We start from the raw sequence: 17061 nt of genomic DNA, 5'->3' as shown, positions 1-17061 counted from the left end.
CGAGTAAAGATCACCCCTGTGAACACGGACAGGTATTTCATGCACGTGTAATTCAGTGGGGACAGGTATATCGCTCGAAACCCCTGTGACCACAGACAGGTATTTCATGCACGTGTAATTCAGTGGGGACAGGTATATCGCTCGAAACCCCTGTGAACACAGACAGGTAAATTATAAACTGACATAATACGCTTAGATAATGCGTTCATATGCACATATATCACAAACGATAAAACAGATGATTTATCGTTACTCGTCCCTTGCGTTAAAATGCTACCACATCTTTTACAAAATCGTCTGCCTCTGTATCATAATAATACAACAACAGAAAAATACAGCTTTCCCTGTTTTGTCCTTGATTCTCCATGGCTGTTTCAACATTTTCTCTTCATCGTTCACCAGTTTGCTGTATCTTTTATGAAAAGCCAGTGGAAAGAAGGCACTGTTATGCGCATGGGCGCTGACCTGAAAGTTTTTTTTTTATGTCATGGACACACCCTCAGATCCGCCCCGTGTGCGTCGCTGTACTGAAACCCCTGTACTTTAGTGAATGCCGTTAAGATGATCCCCAGCTGATCCGTAATACCGAATGAGATGGGAGGGGTTATAACTCTATATGCAAGGCTAAACAACCAAATAAAGCTACCATGCTGCATATCTTGACCTTATCGATAAATCGGACCTCCGCGCAATTACTAGTTTTGCCAAGATCCACGCAGCGAGAAAGCATGTCGTCAAAGGGGCCGCAATGTTTGGAACAACCTCTGAACCCCAAGGACTGACCAATTGCGTGCATTTAATAAATCTGCCTTTTATGACAACAGTGTACATCATTCATACATATATATTTTACAGCAAAATATCGATGCTGTCAGCTAAAAACCAACTTAACACTTTAAAGGGAAATTGTAGGCATGAAGCCTTTATAATAAAAAAAACAAAAGTAAATGTAGAGTTGGAAGGCGGAGCAAGAACGCAGATAGCCAATCAGCGATTAGCTCATTCTCAACAGCCAATCAGCGTTCAGTTTATTCTCTTGAATTCTCTACAGCGGTCTGTGTTGTGGCGGGTTGAGGTGAGTGATTCCTCACAAAGTTTTGAGGGTTTGACCAAACTTAGCCAAAAACAAGGTTTTGTGTTTTTATTTGTTTTATTTTTCGTTTTTATTCGGAATTGACAGGTCTACTTTCAAATGTTGCTGGCGGAAGTGAAAAAGCTGAAAGTGGCCGAGTTGCGGGCCATGTTAACGGAGAGAGGATTGGACTCGAAAGGCCTAAAGGCCGAGCTGGTGGTTCGGCTCTTATCTGCAATTGAATCCGGTGTTGAACCCCTCAAAAGTGGAAATGAAGGGGAAATTGCTTGTGAAGCGACGGATCAGATGAATAAAACGCCTGCTGAAGAGCTGCAAAAGCCGCGTCTTTCGGAATATAAACAGGGCAAGGAGTCACCGCCAATATGCACTAGTTCCTCCAAAAAGAGTGTGCATACTTCTGATCAAAGCACACAAACTGAGCCACTACAGCTTTGCTCATGCATTGCCCCTATAGACATAACAAAACAACTGACCTCGCAGACTGTTGTAACAGATCCCTGCAGTTTACAACAGTCAGCCGCTATTGTAGATCACGTCGTCTTGGCAACCGCTGCTACAGAGGAGAATGCAGAGTCAGGATGCACAACATCGGTCTTTGCCATTTCAGAGCCAGTAGCACCACAGGAACAAGACCAGAGTAAGTTACTTAATTGCTATGCTTTCAGACTAATGTTGCATGTGTCACCCTCAGATAACGTACGTTACTGTTCATGATCATATATATGCTGATGCCTCTCTCCTGCAGTACACCATAGAGATCCAGATGGACCTGAGACAGTGGGTACCACCCTGGAGGAAAGTATGGAGATGAAGAGGCCTCATGAGGAGAGGGGCAGAGATTATTATGAGTTTAAAGAGGACATTCATTACAAAAGGTACTTGCATGGATCTTTATAATAGCTATTGGAAAGAACTCCATTCTTTCTTAGTTTTTTTTTATACTATTTTGCCCTGCTTATGATCACCCTTAAAAAATGTACTGTTGCGCTACCATGGTACAGTGATGAGATCAGATGGTATTGCCATTGTTCTTTGATATATACCGTGGTGCTTTATTATTACTATATGAATGTATTTACATGGAACTCCTAGGTACTTCAGAGAATATCATGGTATTGTCATGTCCCAAAACAATGGCATTACCTACATGACTATAAAATCATGGTAGTACTTTTTTTAGTGCATTATATAAATAGTAGGACTGTGAACCGATTACAAATTTTTAACTAATGACTCGCAGTTCTCTGTGATTAATCACAATTAATTGTGATTCAATTATGGTACATGATATTGTACATTACAACCAATGTAAAAAAAAAAATCATAAGAAATATATTTACTTTAAAATAAATGATGACTAACCAATTTCTTACAAAATCTTTATTTATAATTATTTAAATATGTACATTTTATTTTATTGCAGATAGGTTATTTTGACATATTTTTTACAGGTATTAATCTTTGATAAATGTATATGCCATAAAATCAGTGGCCATGTTATAATTAAAATTTGGGCAAAATGTTCTGGTGTTTTACACCAAATAAATTATTAGACACTATACATACAGTTTTTGCTTTTGACGGTGGTTCGGATGAAAGTGAAAGAGCATTTTTGGGCGATGTGAAGAGATATGGCAGCTTAACCTTATCCCTCGCACAGCTTGTTCACTGCTTGCGGGTGAAGTCTCCATTCAGTGAATCCACTCCCGTGTATGTTATGCTGTTACACACATGCGTCATGTGTAATTAATTATTACACGGCTCTCTGGAATACTCTATTCTGATTTTTCAATGGTGCCATCCAGCGGTCAGATATTGCCCTGTAACAACAGCACATCCGGCGATTTAGACATGTCAGACCACTCATTCAGGTTCTACAAGCTGTCTCTCCTGCTTCTCTGATCACTATACGATCTCTACAAGTAAGCTAATTAAGTAATTTAAACTCAAATCAATGTTTCATGTGTATTTATTTGGCGAGTTGTCTTGTAATAGGCTGAATAATGATGAGTCAGATGGTCAAGTAAACACCAACAGAACTCTGACACAAACTAGAAGTTGATTCCAGCTGTTCAGCGATTTCTTCTCAAATTGCATAATTTTAACGCAAATAAATATTTTATATCCACATGAGCTGAATAATGTACAGTCAGCTGGTTATCACAAAATAAACCCCTTCAGGGTGATACTAGACCTCTCCGCTTCATGTCTCACCCTAATCGGAGCCTGTAAGGCTGAGTAGCCTGCCAGGAACAACTTTGGACACCTCTCTCCTATCGCGTGAAGGCAGTTAAAGTAAATAATGCGGATACTGCATTAATTGTGTAAAAAAAAATTAACACATTAAACCGAAAATGTTAACCGCAGTAATTAACGCATTCAATTTCCCAGCCCTAATGTATATAAGCTTGTAGTAATGGTTTGACCTTTGATATTTTTGGTATTGTGTTAAACTTACCATAAATATATGATTGAGTGTAATTTTGTCTTAAGTTATGATTGTTGTCTAATTCAGTATACTGTACAAAACAGATTTGAGCATTTCAAATTTTTGTTTATTCATTTCTTTTACTCAGAGCTAAGACACCAGAGCCGCTGATGGAAACTGGAGATGATGCTGAAATAGATTTTGAAGATGTTCGACTTGATTTCTGTGAGTTCATCAATATCCACTTGAAGCTCAGATATTGATTGAATAATAAATGAAAGTCTCTCCTCTTATCAATCATGTTTGTGTTTTTCAGATAACTGTGACCTGCATTTTGAAGTGGGTTCGGATGGAAGCAGCGGACAACCTCTGTTCTGGGAGAAATTCCCGCTGCTCTGGTCAGGGTGTAGGATGACCCACGGATTTTGTCAAGGAAAGGTTGGATTCGAAGCCAAGGTGTGAAATTGAAATTTGAATCCTCTAAATGTAACATTCAGCCTTTCCTCTCTTTCTTGGATTCATTAAATAGCACATGCTTCTGCATGAACTCCATTTTTCCCCCATTTATTTTTTTGTCTACAGTTTAAGCATTTGTCGGCACCTGCATTAGGCACAAGTTATGATCCCGATCTGCACATGCTCCGAGTGGGCTGGTCGTTGGAGAGCACAAGCCTTCAGTTAGGTGAATATAATATAATATAATTAAAGAACATTCTGGTGGGTTCCTTTATCAAAACATTATAGGAACGGTGTATAAATTGTACTGGTGTAGACTAAGTCTTATACAGCAACATAAAGGACTATTTGAAATACAGAATTTTGTCTCCTGAATATTTGATTCCCTTGTCCCCAGGTTGATTGAACTAATATTTTTTTTGCACTCTCGTTCTCCCAGGAGAGGTGAAGTTGTCGTATGGTTTTGATGGACGGGGGAGAATAGTAACAGGAGGAAAGGAAGAGGAATTTGGTGAGCCCTTCTCAGAAGGAGATGTCATCAGCTGCTTTGCTGTGCGTTTCGAAACTAATTTTGATACAGTAAAGTCGTTTATAGGATGCATACATAAAACACGACATAATTCTTGATGGGTTGATTAATTTCAGGCTCATTACAGTTGGTGTCCTTTTCCTTCCCCAGTTCATCAGTGAGAAAGGAGAGGCAACACTTTCATTTCACAAGAATGGGCGATCTCTTGGAGTGGCATTTCAATTGACTTCTCTTACTCTTGGAGGTCAAGCTCTCTATCCCCACGTACTTTGCAAAAACTGCTCGGTTTCTGTTAATCTAGACCCAGAGACTACTTGGCATCCTTTTCCCGCTGGTTTCAGCACACTGTTTACCCTTCCTCCTGGTCAAAGGACTCGTGCCCCTTTGCCAAAAGCATCTAAAAAGGATTGTGAGGTGATGAGAAATATTTAAAGTGTTCTAGACCCTTAAACAAAATTAAAAACATTGATTAAATCTCTGTTGTTGGTACATTCATAATATTTTGAGATCACTATTTCTCCATCTCTCAGGTGTTGATGATGGTTGGTATGCCTGGTTCTGGTAAGACCCACTGGGCTCAGGCTCATATGGCCCAATACCCATGGAAACGTTACAATCTTCTGAGTACGAACTCTGTTTTGGAATGCATGATGGTGAGAAAAGACTGTTTAAGATTATTTTATGTAGAAGCACAATATCAGATACTTCTAGTGCAGTGGTTTTTAACTGGTTTTGCTTTAAGAATAATGTCAAAAAAAGTAAGAAGCCCAACAACATTCAAAATGATTAACATGTATGGTTTCCAAACATCATGGTTTTTGAGGATGAGTGCATGTAATGCAAACTGTCCATATTGTCATCTGCCTAATTTGGCTAGCTTCTACCATATGACCGATGAATTTGCACCAAAAGACCTTAAAGTTTGACTGGACGCTCTGCCTGTGACGTCAACAACAAAATACATGGGAAGCATCTCCTTCCTTTTTAAAAGTTGCTAAGTCTGTTTTTATATTGTTGCTTTTTGCAATTAGCAATTTTCCCTGCTGTCCGCGACACCATCGGAACAGATCTGCGACCCACCAGTTAAGAACCACTGGTCTAGTGTTCATTGAGTGCAGTAGTAAGAAATACAGTACATTTTATCATTGGTCTAAATCACTTTTGCCCCTTATAGGTGCCCCCTGGTGCCAATCACAGAGAGCTGATTCTGCAACAGGCCACTCAGTGTGTCAGTCAGCTGATCAGATTAGCTGCAACCAAGCGGAGGAACTACATCCTTGACCAGGTAATGAAGGATATTATGTGGTCCAAATATGAAGGCTAAGGTGGGGTACAGCTTAATGAATTGTCTATTTATACATGTTCTCACTCTTAACCCTCTTCTCAATCCCAAGGCCAACATTTATCCATCTGCCCAGCGACACAAGATGCTCTGTTTCCGTGGTTACCAGCGAAGAGCAGTGGTGGTTTTTCCATCCGATGAAGTATGGAGAAGACGTCTCTTACAGCACCAGGAGGAGGAGGGCATGGCGATTCCACAAATGTCTCTTCTCAAGGCCAAAGGTCAGACATCCACTCAGAAACAAGATTTTCATCAACAAGAGTATGCATTTGGATAAGTTTGAAATTGCATACTGTTATACCATACTATTTTTGCAGTGTGTATGCTGTGCACAGTAGGCAAGTTTTCTCTCAATACTACATTTGTCAAAATGTGTATTGTATAATGCAATGCGCTCAATGTTCCATTTGCAGTGTGACCACGATTTTATGTTTTATCTCTTACACAAAATTGGAATAAAAGTGCAAAATAAACACATAATTTTACATGCAGTGAAGGGAGGTCATGTGATAAGAATATAGCATACAACTGTTTCAAATGTTTTCTGTCGCATACTGTTTTGCATGCTATTTTTTTTTTTAAATAGTAGGCAGTAAACAGTATATACACTGCAATTAGTACACAAGTATTTCATGAACTACCTGTAACAGTGAGGTAGAAACAAGAACTATTTCTTAAAGGGATAGATAATTCTCTCATTATTTACTCACCCTCATGCTATCCCAAATGTGTGTGCCTTATAGGCTTTTAGGAAAATATCTCTGCTCTGTTGGTCTTTTCAATGCAAATGAATGGTGATCAGACATCACCATAGCTCCAAAGAGCAAATAAAGGACACATAAAAGTAATCCATATGGCACCAGTGGTTAAATCAATGTCTTCAGAAGCAATATTATATTTGTAGGTGAGAAACAGAACAATATTTAAGTTAGAAATTGAAACTAAACAGGCACCACATGTGACTTTCAGATGTAGAAGGTAAAGTTGAGATTTATTGAAAAAGATACTTAAATATTGATCTGTTTCTTACCCACACCCATTATATTGCTTCTGAAGTCATGGATTTACACTAAAGTCTTATGATTTACTTCTTTGCTTCCTTTGTGATTTTTGGAGCTACAAAGGTCTAATCGCCATTCACGTTCATTGAATGGATCTACAGAGCTGAGATATTCTTCAAAAACTATTTTTGTCTGTGTTTTGCTGAAGAAAGTCAAACACATCTGGGATGGTAGAGGGAAAGTAAATTTAAGAGAGAATTGTGTGAACTATCCCTTTAAAGCAACTTCTGACAAAACTGTATTGGGCGACCATTTTTTTTTCTCTCTTCCTGGTTTTCCAGTGAGTTTCACACTACCAGAGCAGGGAGAGCACCTAGATGAGGTTATGTTTGTGGAGCTTGGCTTTGACGAGGCCCTGAAACTCTTAACAGATTATAAAGAGGAAGCACGCAGCCATCTACCCACCCCTCCCAAGCGCAAAAAGCACAGGCACGGAAGCCAAAAACACCTCATCCATCATTATGGTACTAATATGTGACAGAGATGCTTGCATTGACAAATTTACTTCTGCTGCTGTATTGTATCAGTCCTTAAATCATAAAGTTGAATGCAAATTAAAGCACAGGCAATGCCATTTTCTCATTGTTTTGTCAAAGGATGGAGAGGAGCACCATTGAGCTGTCAGTTACACAATCAAAACTCATTCCAGAAATGTCATGTAGGTTTATTCAATTCAATGACCTTTTCTTACACCATTAGATATCAAAACAAAATTGACCCTGAAATATTTAATGTACTGATTTTGGTGTTGATCATGGTCTTAGGGTCGGCATCTGTTTGCTTTTGGTCAGTCTTATGGATGCAGCAGCGACCCACAGAGATACCGGAAGTATTATAGACCATATACTGGACAGGTGAGAAAACATTGACTTTACAGAAATCCCAAAATGTCATATTGGAATAGAAAAGGGCCATCCCCAAACTGTTGGCACAGCATTATGATTTGTCTTCACATAAATGATTGGAATAGCAAAACCCATTAATTATAATCACTTATGACTATAATAGCGGATAAGCAACATTCAAAATGTGAATATACTCAGGCTAAATCATTGTTTTTCTTCTTGCAGTGGAACTTGTCTGACCAAAACCAGAATTATGGCAACCTAAATTAATGCTTTTCAACATAAGACAGCTTTTGTTAATCACTTTGCTGTTTTTAATGAAAAATGAACTATGCTTTTTTTTATTTTTTTTTTATTATTTAGATGTTCCTTTTTTTTTTGTGATGTCATTCCTTTTGAAAACTGACTTTTACTATACACCCAAAACTGTTAGAGCACATTTGTGCCAAATGAAGAGGTCTTGAACATTTGTTCATAGTTTTATTTTAATATGAAAATATGTTGAATTCAAATTCACTAAGGGGTCTGTTTACAAATGAATACATTATATAGAAAACTATGGAAAATATTTTACATGCAATCAACACAAGAACTTTTATGTATATTGAAAATGGCTAAACCTTTTACCACTCACTAGTATACAAAATAGAAGACAGTATAATCTTGAGTTTTATATATATATATATATATATAATAAAATGCATTGATTTATGAAAGGTGTCAGAAATACAAGAAATTCTAAGATATAATCAGGCCTAACTTTTGAAATATACAGACTGTGTCTTGTAATCAGTTCTCATGTTATGCCAACTTGTATTTTCATTTTTCTTGCATGTTTTTGCTCATGAGTGATTATGTAAAAAGCTCAAAAGGATGGTGTGGTGATTGATTTAATTGTATTATACAAGTTGACCTTACGCTCAATTAAGAAACAATATATCTGTGGATTCATGTGCCTCAGGACCCCCACATCTGTAGAAATCTCTAAGTTCCTCTGTTGTCAAAGAGCACCTTGACAGATTAAATGACACAGTGGAGTATTGTAGATAAATGATTCATCCTCAAGATTTTTAAGATTAAGACACCATAGTCTGGGTAAATCACAGTTCTGATTAATGAAAATAAAAACTCAACACTTGAGTTGGCCTGCACTGGTGTGGTTCAGCACTATTCCCATGATCAAAGGTTTACATAAGGAACTTTCACCTGTAGTGAGACGAAGTAAATCTATAAAAAAAAGTAAACAGACTATGCATGTATAGAAATTTCAAAGCTGATTTTAATGCAATTCTGCATGCAAGGATGTCAATGGTGTGCATGTATGCCACATGTACATGACCAAATCTGTGTAAAGTGACTCAGCACAGATACTGATCTCTGCCCACAGAGGAGATCTCTGAACAATGGCTCTCTTTACCATGCAGAAGGTCAACACATATGCTCTCCACAATGATCCCCTGACACACCATCTACATGCACAGGGAGATATTAGTACTATGTGAACGTGGCAGTTTCAACATACATTTTCCAAAGAATGTGACATGCCAGGGTGTTGCTATTTAGAAGCTAAAGTGATCAGAGTGATTTTTAGAGTGTTGCTACTAAGGTGTATTAGGTGGTTACTTACCAGCCCAAGTTAAAGTGCCCACGGAAAAATCTCTATCATATTGTAGTCCCTTTGGGAAAATGGTCACTTAGACGAGTAATGGCACACATCTGCTCAAGCCACACAATATAGGGAATCATTGAAGTCTGTTAATGGCCTGAGGCTGTACATATAGCATAGACCAATCAGCTTTGAGCTCAAGTAGATTTCAGCAACAGTTAAACTGTTGAATAACCTAAATCCACTGGTATAAACATGTACTTGTATAATTATGTTGGCGTAAAGCCAATGTACTCTTATTCTACAGACATGGTTTAGGGTTTTTTCAAAATCCCTAAACCATGACAAAATTTTCAGACTGTTAAATGTCATAGAGCTTTCAAGCTACTTCCACGAAACTTGGCGCAGACATTCATTCTGCTATGACTTTTCTAACTGATCAGAATTTCAGTTTTCTTGCAGTGGACAATAAAAAAATCCTCCAAATCCTATTGACCTATTCTGAGGAATGTTCAAATGGGCCAAGACTATTTAAACTGTCAACAAAATGTAAACAAACCCATACAAATCTGTTTCTATCTATCCTTACATTTACATTTATGCATTTGGCAGACACTTTTATCCAAAGTGACTTACAGTGCACTTATTACAGGGACAATCCCCTGGAGCAACTTGGATTAAGTGTCTTGCTCAAATAAAATGAATGACAATAAGATTCACACTTTGATATTTGGAAAATAAAATTATTTTATTTTGACAGGCAATAAAGTGGCAGGAATAGTTTCTTTTTACATTTCAATATAATGTTTAAATTGGAATTTGACAAATCAAATTGATATGAAGTTGAACTCAAGATTAGTAGTTTTGCTGCATATTAGCAATAGAATGGGGCATCTCTTCACTGTCAGTGTAGACGGCATCATTGATTATAATGGAACTGATTTGCTATTGATGCAACAATTGCATCCGGTGTAGAGAGGGTGTAACGGTGCAAGATAAGTTATGTGGCAACGTTTAACACTCAAGGATAAGGTTTGTTCAAATTAGCAATCAAGTCAACCAAAAAAGTTTGACACAGAACTATTTTGTTAGTAACAACTATTTATTTCCAATAAACCTCTTAGTGTATTTCACCTTTGGCTCCGGGTGCTCACCAGGTATGTCTAAGAGCCCTGATGCCTCTGCCACCTTCTGAATTCTCTTCAACAGGACAACCTATCCATCTGGGGTTGCCATGACAGCACCGACCTCCAGCGGCTGTACGAGGAAGGCCTGAGGATATGCAGATTCAGCCTATCCACGGCTCTGCAGGTTCCCCGCCTCTACTGACCAGTTAGTCCTGAGGAAATCTTTATAACAGGTCAGGCCTAACTGTTATTTCAGCACACATGATTGCTCATCTTTTGTTACTTTGTCTAAGGGACTGGAATTAACTTGGTTTCCTCCACAGTTTTTAAACTGGTCTTCACCACAATGTAAGCGCATTCGTTTTGTGGGGGCTTGTTCTTGCAGGTGGCCTTTATCCAAGCTGATATACTTATACAATTCAGGGCAATTGACCGAGAGCAAGGCTGAATGCAATCTGAATTTAGAACCATTGAAGAGCCATGGTTCTTTGGTCACTCTATGGCTTCAATGTGCTTCTCAGTCTCTGGAAAACTTTGCAGATTGAACCTGGAGAGGAAGTGTATAGAGTAATAGACACCCTATACAGGGCAAATGCAATAAAGTGTTTCTTTTTACATTGCAATATAATGTATAAATGGGAATTTGACAAATCAGATTGATATGAACTCAAGATTTAGGTTCAAATATAAATAGCCTACATGTACTGTATAAGGGAAAGTGTGTATATTTTAGATGCTGTAACTGGTCACAATTTCATTAAAATTTAAATGGTCCAGGTTCAATACAAGTTAGGCTCAATCAATAGCATTTGTGGCATAATGCTGGTTACCACCAAATAATTTGTATTTGTCCCTCCTTTTCTTTTAAAAAAGCACTAATTGAGGTTGCAGTGAGGCACTTCCAATGGAAGTCAATCGGGACAATTTTTGGAGGGCTTAAAGGCAGAAATGTGAAGCTTATAATTTTATAAATTCACTTGTATTTTACTGTTAAAGCTTGTGTATTATTTGAGCTGTAAAGTTGTTTAAATGTTTTTGTGTCTTTTACTTCAACATGGCAAAAAAAAAGATGCAAAAATGTATATAACTTTACACAGTAGCGGTCAGGAAGTGACATTATCACACTAAAATCATGTTAGGGCGCATATTGTCTTGTGGCTAAACTTTTGAAATGTTGAGTATTTTAACGTTTACGGGTTGGCCCCCATTCACTTCCATTGTAAGTGCCTAACTGTAATCCAGATACATTTTAAATATTTTAATCGACATTATGCCTTAAATGCTGTCGACTGAGCTTAATTTATATGAACCTGGGATATTTCTTTAAATACCTTTTAACTTTTTTTTGCCGTGTTTGAAATCAGTTCTGAGGCAAATGAAAAGTGTCAACTCTCAAATTAGTTGAATTAGCCCAAAGTCTCTTTAGCAAGTCAATCCACTGTCGGCCATCTTTGAAACGCTCTCGGGATGCTATTTCCAGTCATGCATACTTGAATGGAGAAAGACCAAAAATACAAATAAAGCTTAAAAAAAAAAAACACTTTCCAAAATTGCCAAAGAATTCTTATTCATTGTTTTAGTGTCTTTTTATTACAACATAACACTAATAAATACTTGAACCTTAAAGCTAGGTTTTCTTTAGGTTTTCTATTTACAAAACACTGATATTATGGTGTCAGTTCTGTTCATCGAAAATGAAACAAGTTTGTTTGCTCTATTTCTTTTATTATTATTATTGTCATTTTCATGAGAATTATTTACTCCTGTACACTTTTTTGTGTGTGAAACCAAAGCCAACCTGACCAAATGACATAGACAAATAGCATAAATTGGCATGTGATCCACATCCTCATCTACTTTCATACAGTTAATACAGACATATCAATATCTAGTTGCCCACAATTAAAGAGCAACTTATTTTCTGGACATCAAGAAGAGAGAGGTTGCCCATGAGACAACCATCTGCAATTCCCACGTTTTAAAAAAACAATGTAAACATGTTCTGATAAGACAATAGAACTACACTTTTCATATTCTGTCCAGAGCTAGATGCTTTAAAATGTTTGCCATTCATGTTAAAGAATAGAAAGAGCAAGAGAAGACCACCAACAAAAAGAAAACAACTTAAAACAACATAATTTTCCATCAAACAAAAAATATCCTTCAAGCCAATCAAATATACTGCTACAAAACTATTATACAAAAAAAGAGGAAAATACAAGAACACAAAAACAACAGAAATGCAGAATTCATCAGAAAATTCTTAACATTAGATCAGATAAGATGGTAATGTAGAAAAAAAGCATTGCTGCAACTCATCTGATACATGTGGTCAACAAGTAATTATCATCTTCATATTAAGATTGGCTAGAGCAAAAAATGGGCTAGTATTTTACAAAGCAAAGTATAACAAAACAAATAAAAAATGTCAACAATAAATTAATCTTTAGCGACAGGTGCATTTAGTAGCAATCATCTCCTCATATACCTTGTAGGCAATAGAGCCATCATTCTCAATGGTCAAAACACTTAAGGGATTATATTCTGATGGTACACATGAAGGCCTGGGGACAGAGGAGTCTAGCTTCTCATAAATGATATTCTGAACCATTGTATGTATAGGTGACCCATAGATAAACCCCACAACCCTTGGGCAAGATCCCTTACAGTACCTAGGATTGTATTTGTAAGGCGCTATAATCCAGTGGTCCAATTTGAGCTGACTGAAACTCACTCTGAAATCATAGAGATCACAGTCATTTGTTGGAAGGTCATACATTGGGAGGATATCTGCCAAACTAGTTTCTGGACTTGCATTGGTACTCTTTAAGGTGCCACGTCTCTTACGTGAGGTTGGCTCCCATGATCTGGACTTTCCATTCCAGTTGTTTATTGTTAGGTCTACCATCCTACTCTGTGAGCCCTTTCTCTGGTAGGCGACCTCACTGGTATCATTCAGATACAGAAGAAGGGATGGTGACCTGTGAGTTAACTCCACCGGGCTCTTATGGATCTGGCCTCCATGTCTGAGGATCAAATTTTCAACACAGGTCAAGTTGATAAGCAGATGGATTTCCTTCTTATGAGACTGGATGAGAGGATGGAGGAAGGAAGTGACATCCACCTCCACCCAGCGGCGACGGACCCTTCTCTCTGTGTGGACGCGGAAGCTGAGCATGGGGACAGAGTGGTGCGATCTCAAATGGTGACACATCTGATCGTTTGAGGTTTCCTGTTCCTTCACGTTGAGATAACAAAGCGATGTGAAGGGGGCGATGTGGTTATGGTCGAAGGAGTAAAGCAGGACAGACTTCAGTAATTGCTCCTGAGACCTCACTCGATTAAGACTGTAGGAGATATCCTGCATGAAAAATTCTGCAGAGAAAAAGAGTAGCACTGAGAAACAGAATAATAAAGTTTAAAGGAATTGTTCACCCAAAAATGAAAATTCTGCATCATTACTCATCCTCATGCCATCCCAGATGTGTATGACCTTCTTCCTTTTAGTTTTTGATATACTACAGGGCAAATATGGGCAATACATTTTCGATTTCTTGACACTTTTAACCAAACACACATAACCTAACATTATATCTTTGAAGAAAGCTTAGGGTGTCTTCTACTTTAGTCAAAAGCAAAAATGTAGAAATGCTTACTACTGGGAAGTGAAACATCTGAAGATCTTTTTACCAAATCCCAGATTTGTTAAACAGTAAATTGGGACTGAGGAAAAAAAAAAGTTAATTTTATTAATATTAATAGCACCTTGACATATTAATATTGAAATTTTCTTATACACTTTTACATCATAAATCATAATGTAACATTTACAAGAACTACACTTCAAAAATGTTTGTCATTTCTTTACCATTGCTTTTCCCACCGGTGGTCATGAAATGAGCTCTGCCACTCATCCCAAAGTAAAATAATCAATTTAAAACCTCAAAAAGTTAGAGATAGTTTACCCTAAAAATGTATATTCTCTCATAATTGACTCACCCATATGCCATCCCAGACATGTATGACTTACTTTCTTCTGCTGAACACAAAGATATTAGAAGAATATTTCAGCTCTTTTGGTCCATACATCACAAGTCATCAGGGTCCAAAGCTTTGAAGCACCAAAAAGCACATAAAGGTAGCATAAAGTGGTTTAATTAACATCTTCTGAAGTAATCTAATCATTTTGGGTGAGAACAGATCTTGCAATTGCAGTCTTTAAAGCCCCCCACCTTCAAAACAGTCACAAATTATGTTGCGCCAGCAATATTCACCAAAAATAAAGATATTTTTGTGATAGATACATTTTGTGACCATAAAAATTACAATAAAATTAATAATTGTTCTTATGGGAGGGTGACCAGATGTACTGGTTTTTGACGGTCTGGAGCTGTCCTTGGAAATGTCCCCATTTTTACAGGACATTCAAAGCAGTCGGCTAAGTGAAAATACATGGCAAGAAAGCCCCTATTGAAGCGTACCGGCAACAAGGTTAATCATGTGCCGTTATTTTGACCAACAGAGGGGGCTGCTCGCTATAGCAGCTTAAAGTCATTTGTCTTCCTTTACTGATTACTTGTTCGTGCCAGTTTTGCCATTAAGAACAGCACCAGGAAGTAAACGTTTGCAGGGTAAACTTTAACAGCTGTGAATGGGAGATCACAGCACATATTATTTTAATTTACCCGTTTGCTCCAAGCATGGTGTAAAATGTCTTCAAATGGATATAAAGCATTCTTAAATTTAAATGCAGATGCATAGAGGATTCGGCGTTCAGAGCGTCAAGCGCCCCCTGCAGGAGTAAAACTTAAGAGACAGTCAAAGGCTGACAACATGCAATTTCGTTCTGTAGGTTTTACCCACACAAAACTTTCCTATGAATTTAGAAAACATTAAACATATCACATGAGTCAAATGTGGAGTCAGTGAATTTTTTTTAAAAGCATCCAGAAATGATCAGTTGTTTTTAATGGTGAGGAAAGCAGACAGGCATTTCAGTGTATAAATATTTAAGAGTATGCAAAGAATATACTTTTTATTTACATATCTGTGCATTAATTTGAACTGTTAATTTGCATTGTGTAATGTGTTGTAATGAAACCCCCCCCACCGGACTCACATTTGGGTATATTACAGGGTAATATATCACAAAGCATATTGTTATACATTTACACTCAATATTTTAAAACAAATTATAAAATAAAAACAAAAAACTAGAGATTTAACAGCTTAGAGGTGAGGCACATACTAGTCGTCATAAAGTAGTTATATATTATATAAAATTAATGCATTTAAAATAAGAATACAACATTAATAGCATGGGGAAATAAATGAAATGTATAATAAAGTATCTGCAAAGAACAAGAATAAATGTAAGTCGGCACAGTACAGCACAGATTACATTGCACGTTCCTGGGAAACAAGTGACAGAAAAGAAGCATCCTAATGCATAAGAGTTCATCAAAATAAAAGGTATAATTAAGAAAAACAGGTCCATATGAGACAACTGATAGAAACAGTTAGGTGAAATAGTAATTATTATTATTATTATTATTATTATTATTATTATTACTATACAATATTGAATATCTTTGTGTCATGAAAACAATGTGGAAATAAAACCCCCAACAATATGAGTCATTTAAAGGTGGCAATCCCCCCCATCAGAACTTAATTTCAGGCCTTGATATTGTCCACGTGATTCATATGATTTCGGTTGTAATGCTGAGGGAAATGCTAATTTCTTTATAAATTCCTCTGCCCGTTTGCCAGCAAGCAAAGTAGTAGCCTACCGTCTTACTTTTAGGAAATGGCTAGGTTTCATTCAGACATATTCAACAGAGTATGATATAGGCTACCACAGGTCATCACATTAATACATTTGCCATGGTCAAAATCAGGGATGGATTACCCAATGGGGCCAGTGCCCAGGGGCCCTTGACTACCAGGGTCGCCGTTTTTCATTTCAGATATCTGGTTACCTTACAGTGTGCCTTTAGTTCTGTTGTATACCCTAATTTTTAATAGCATGATCAATTGCAATTTCAATATCAGCTGCTACCTGACACTTCAAATGGAACAAAAGTAAACTAAATAAGCTCATAACAATGTACAATTTTGATGCATATGGTTCTAAAGCAAACACATCTGTTAAATGATATGTAGGCTATGCATATCGGATTGAATCAATAAGAAACTTCACTTATATTTGAAGCATACCTCGGTTTTGTTCGAGACACTCCTCGCGAGGTGTGATCAGACGGGCGGTGTTATACAGGCGAGAGGCCTCGTGACTCCTGTCGTGTTTCGATGATAATTTATAGAGTCTCTTCATGTAGCGCACATATCTGGAGTCAGGTTTGGCTCGTGGTGTAATGTCTCCCCGTGGATCTTGCTCTGACAGAGCCTTCAGCAAGGGGCTCAGGATGTTGCCATGATGAAGGGAGACGTCGGGCTCGACAGAATCGTTTTCAAAGTTGTAGCACGATGTAAACGACAGGCCGATAACAGCGATAATGATAAGAAATCTGGTTAGGGAACTAAGCACGCAACTTTTCGAAAGCTGCGGCGCCAT

At 37.5% G+C, this 17061-nt stretch overlaps 2 protein-coding genes and 1 pseudogene across 2 annotated transcripts; 1 reads left to right on the top strand and 2 right to left on the bottom strand.

The window, feature by feature from the left end:
* The first annotated feature begins 1057 nt into the window (after window positions 1-1057).
* si:ch211-107m4.1 (heterogeneous nuclear ribonucleoprotein U-like protein 2) lies at window positions 1058-9007 on the top strand. Its single transcript, XM_052154828.1, has 14 exons — window positions 1058-1730; window positions 1839-1968; window positions 3670-3746; window positions 3838-3977; window positions 4104-4203; window positions 4417-4529; window positions 4657-4920; window positions 5037-5159; window positions 5681-5791; window positions 5901-6069; window positions 7191-7373; window positions 7506-7567; window positions 7674-7763; window positions 7980-9007. The coding sequence occupies exons 1-14, from the start codon at window positions 1193-1195 to the stop codon at window positions 8022-8024; spliced, it is 2145 nt and encodes a 714-aa protein (XP_052010788.1). The 5' UTR covers window positions 1058-1192; the 3' UTR covers window positions 8025-9007.
* On the bottom strand, window positions 8675-11604 carry LOC127663274 (uridine diphosphate glucose pyrophosphatase NUDT22-like; annotated as a pseudogene).
* A 1273-nt stretch (window positions 11605-12877) lies between these two features.
* Window positions 12878-17061, bottom strand: LOC127663273 (growth/differentiation factor 9-like). The gene is made up of 2 exons (XM_052154785.1): window positions 16707-17061; window positions 12878-13862 (listed from the first exon to the last, which is right to left on the bottom strand). The coding sequence occupies exons 1-2, from the start codon at window positions 17059-17061 to the stop codon at window positions 12934-12936; spliced, it is 1284 nt and encodes a 427-aa protein (XP_052010745.1). The 3' UTR covers window positions 12878-12933.

The sequence above is a fragment of the Xyrauchen texanus genome, chromosome 23 (assembly GCF_025860055.1).
Source record: "Xyrauchen texanus isolate HMW12.3.18 chromosome 23, RBS_HiC_50CHRs, whole genome shotgun sequence".
Classification (NCBI taxonomy): domain Eukaryota; kingdom Metazoa; phylum Chordata; class Actinopteri; order Cypriniformes; family Catostomidae; genus Xyrauchen; species Xyrauchen texanus.
This window is presented reverse-complemented; position numbering and strand designations above follow the sequence as displayed.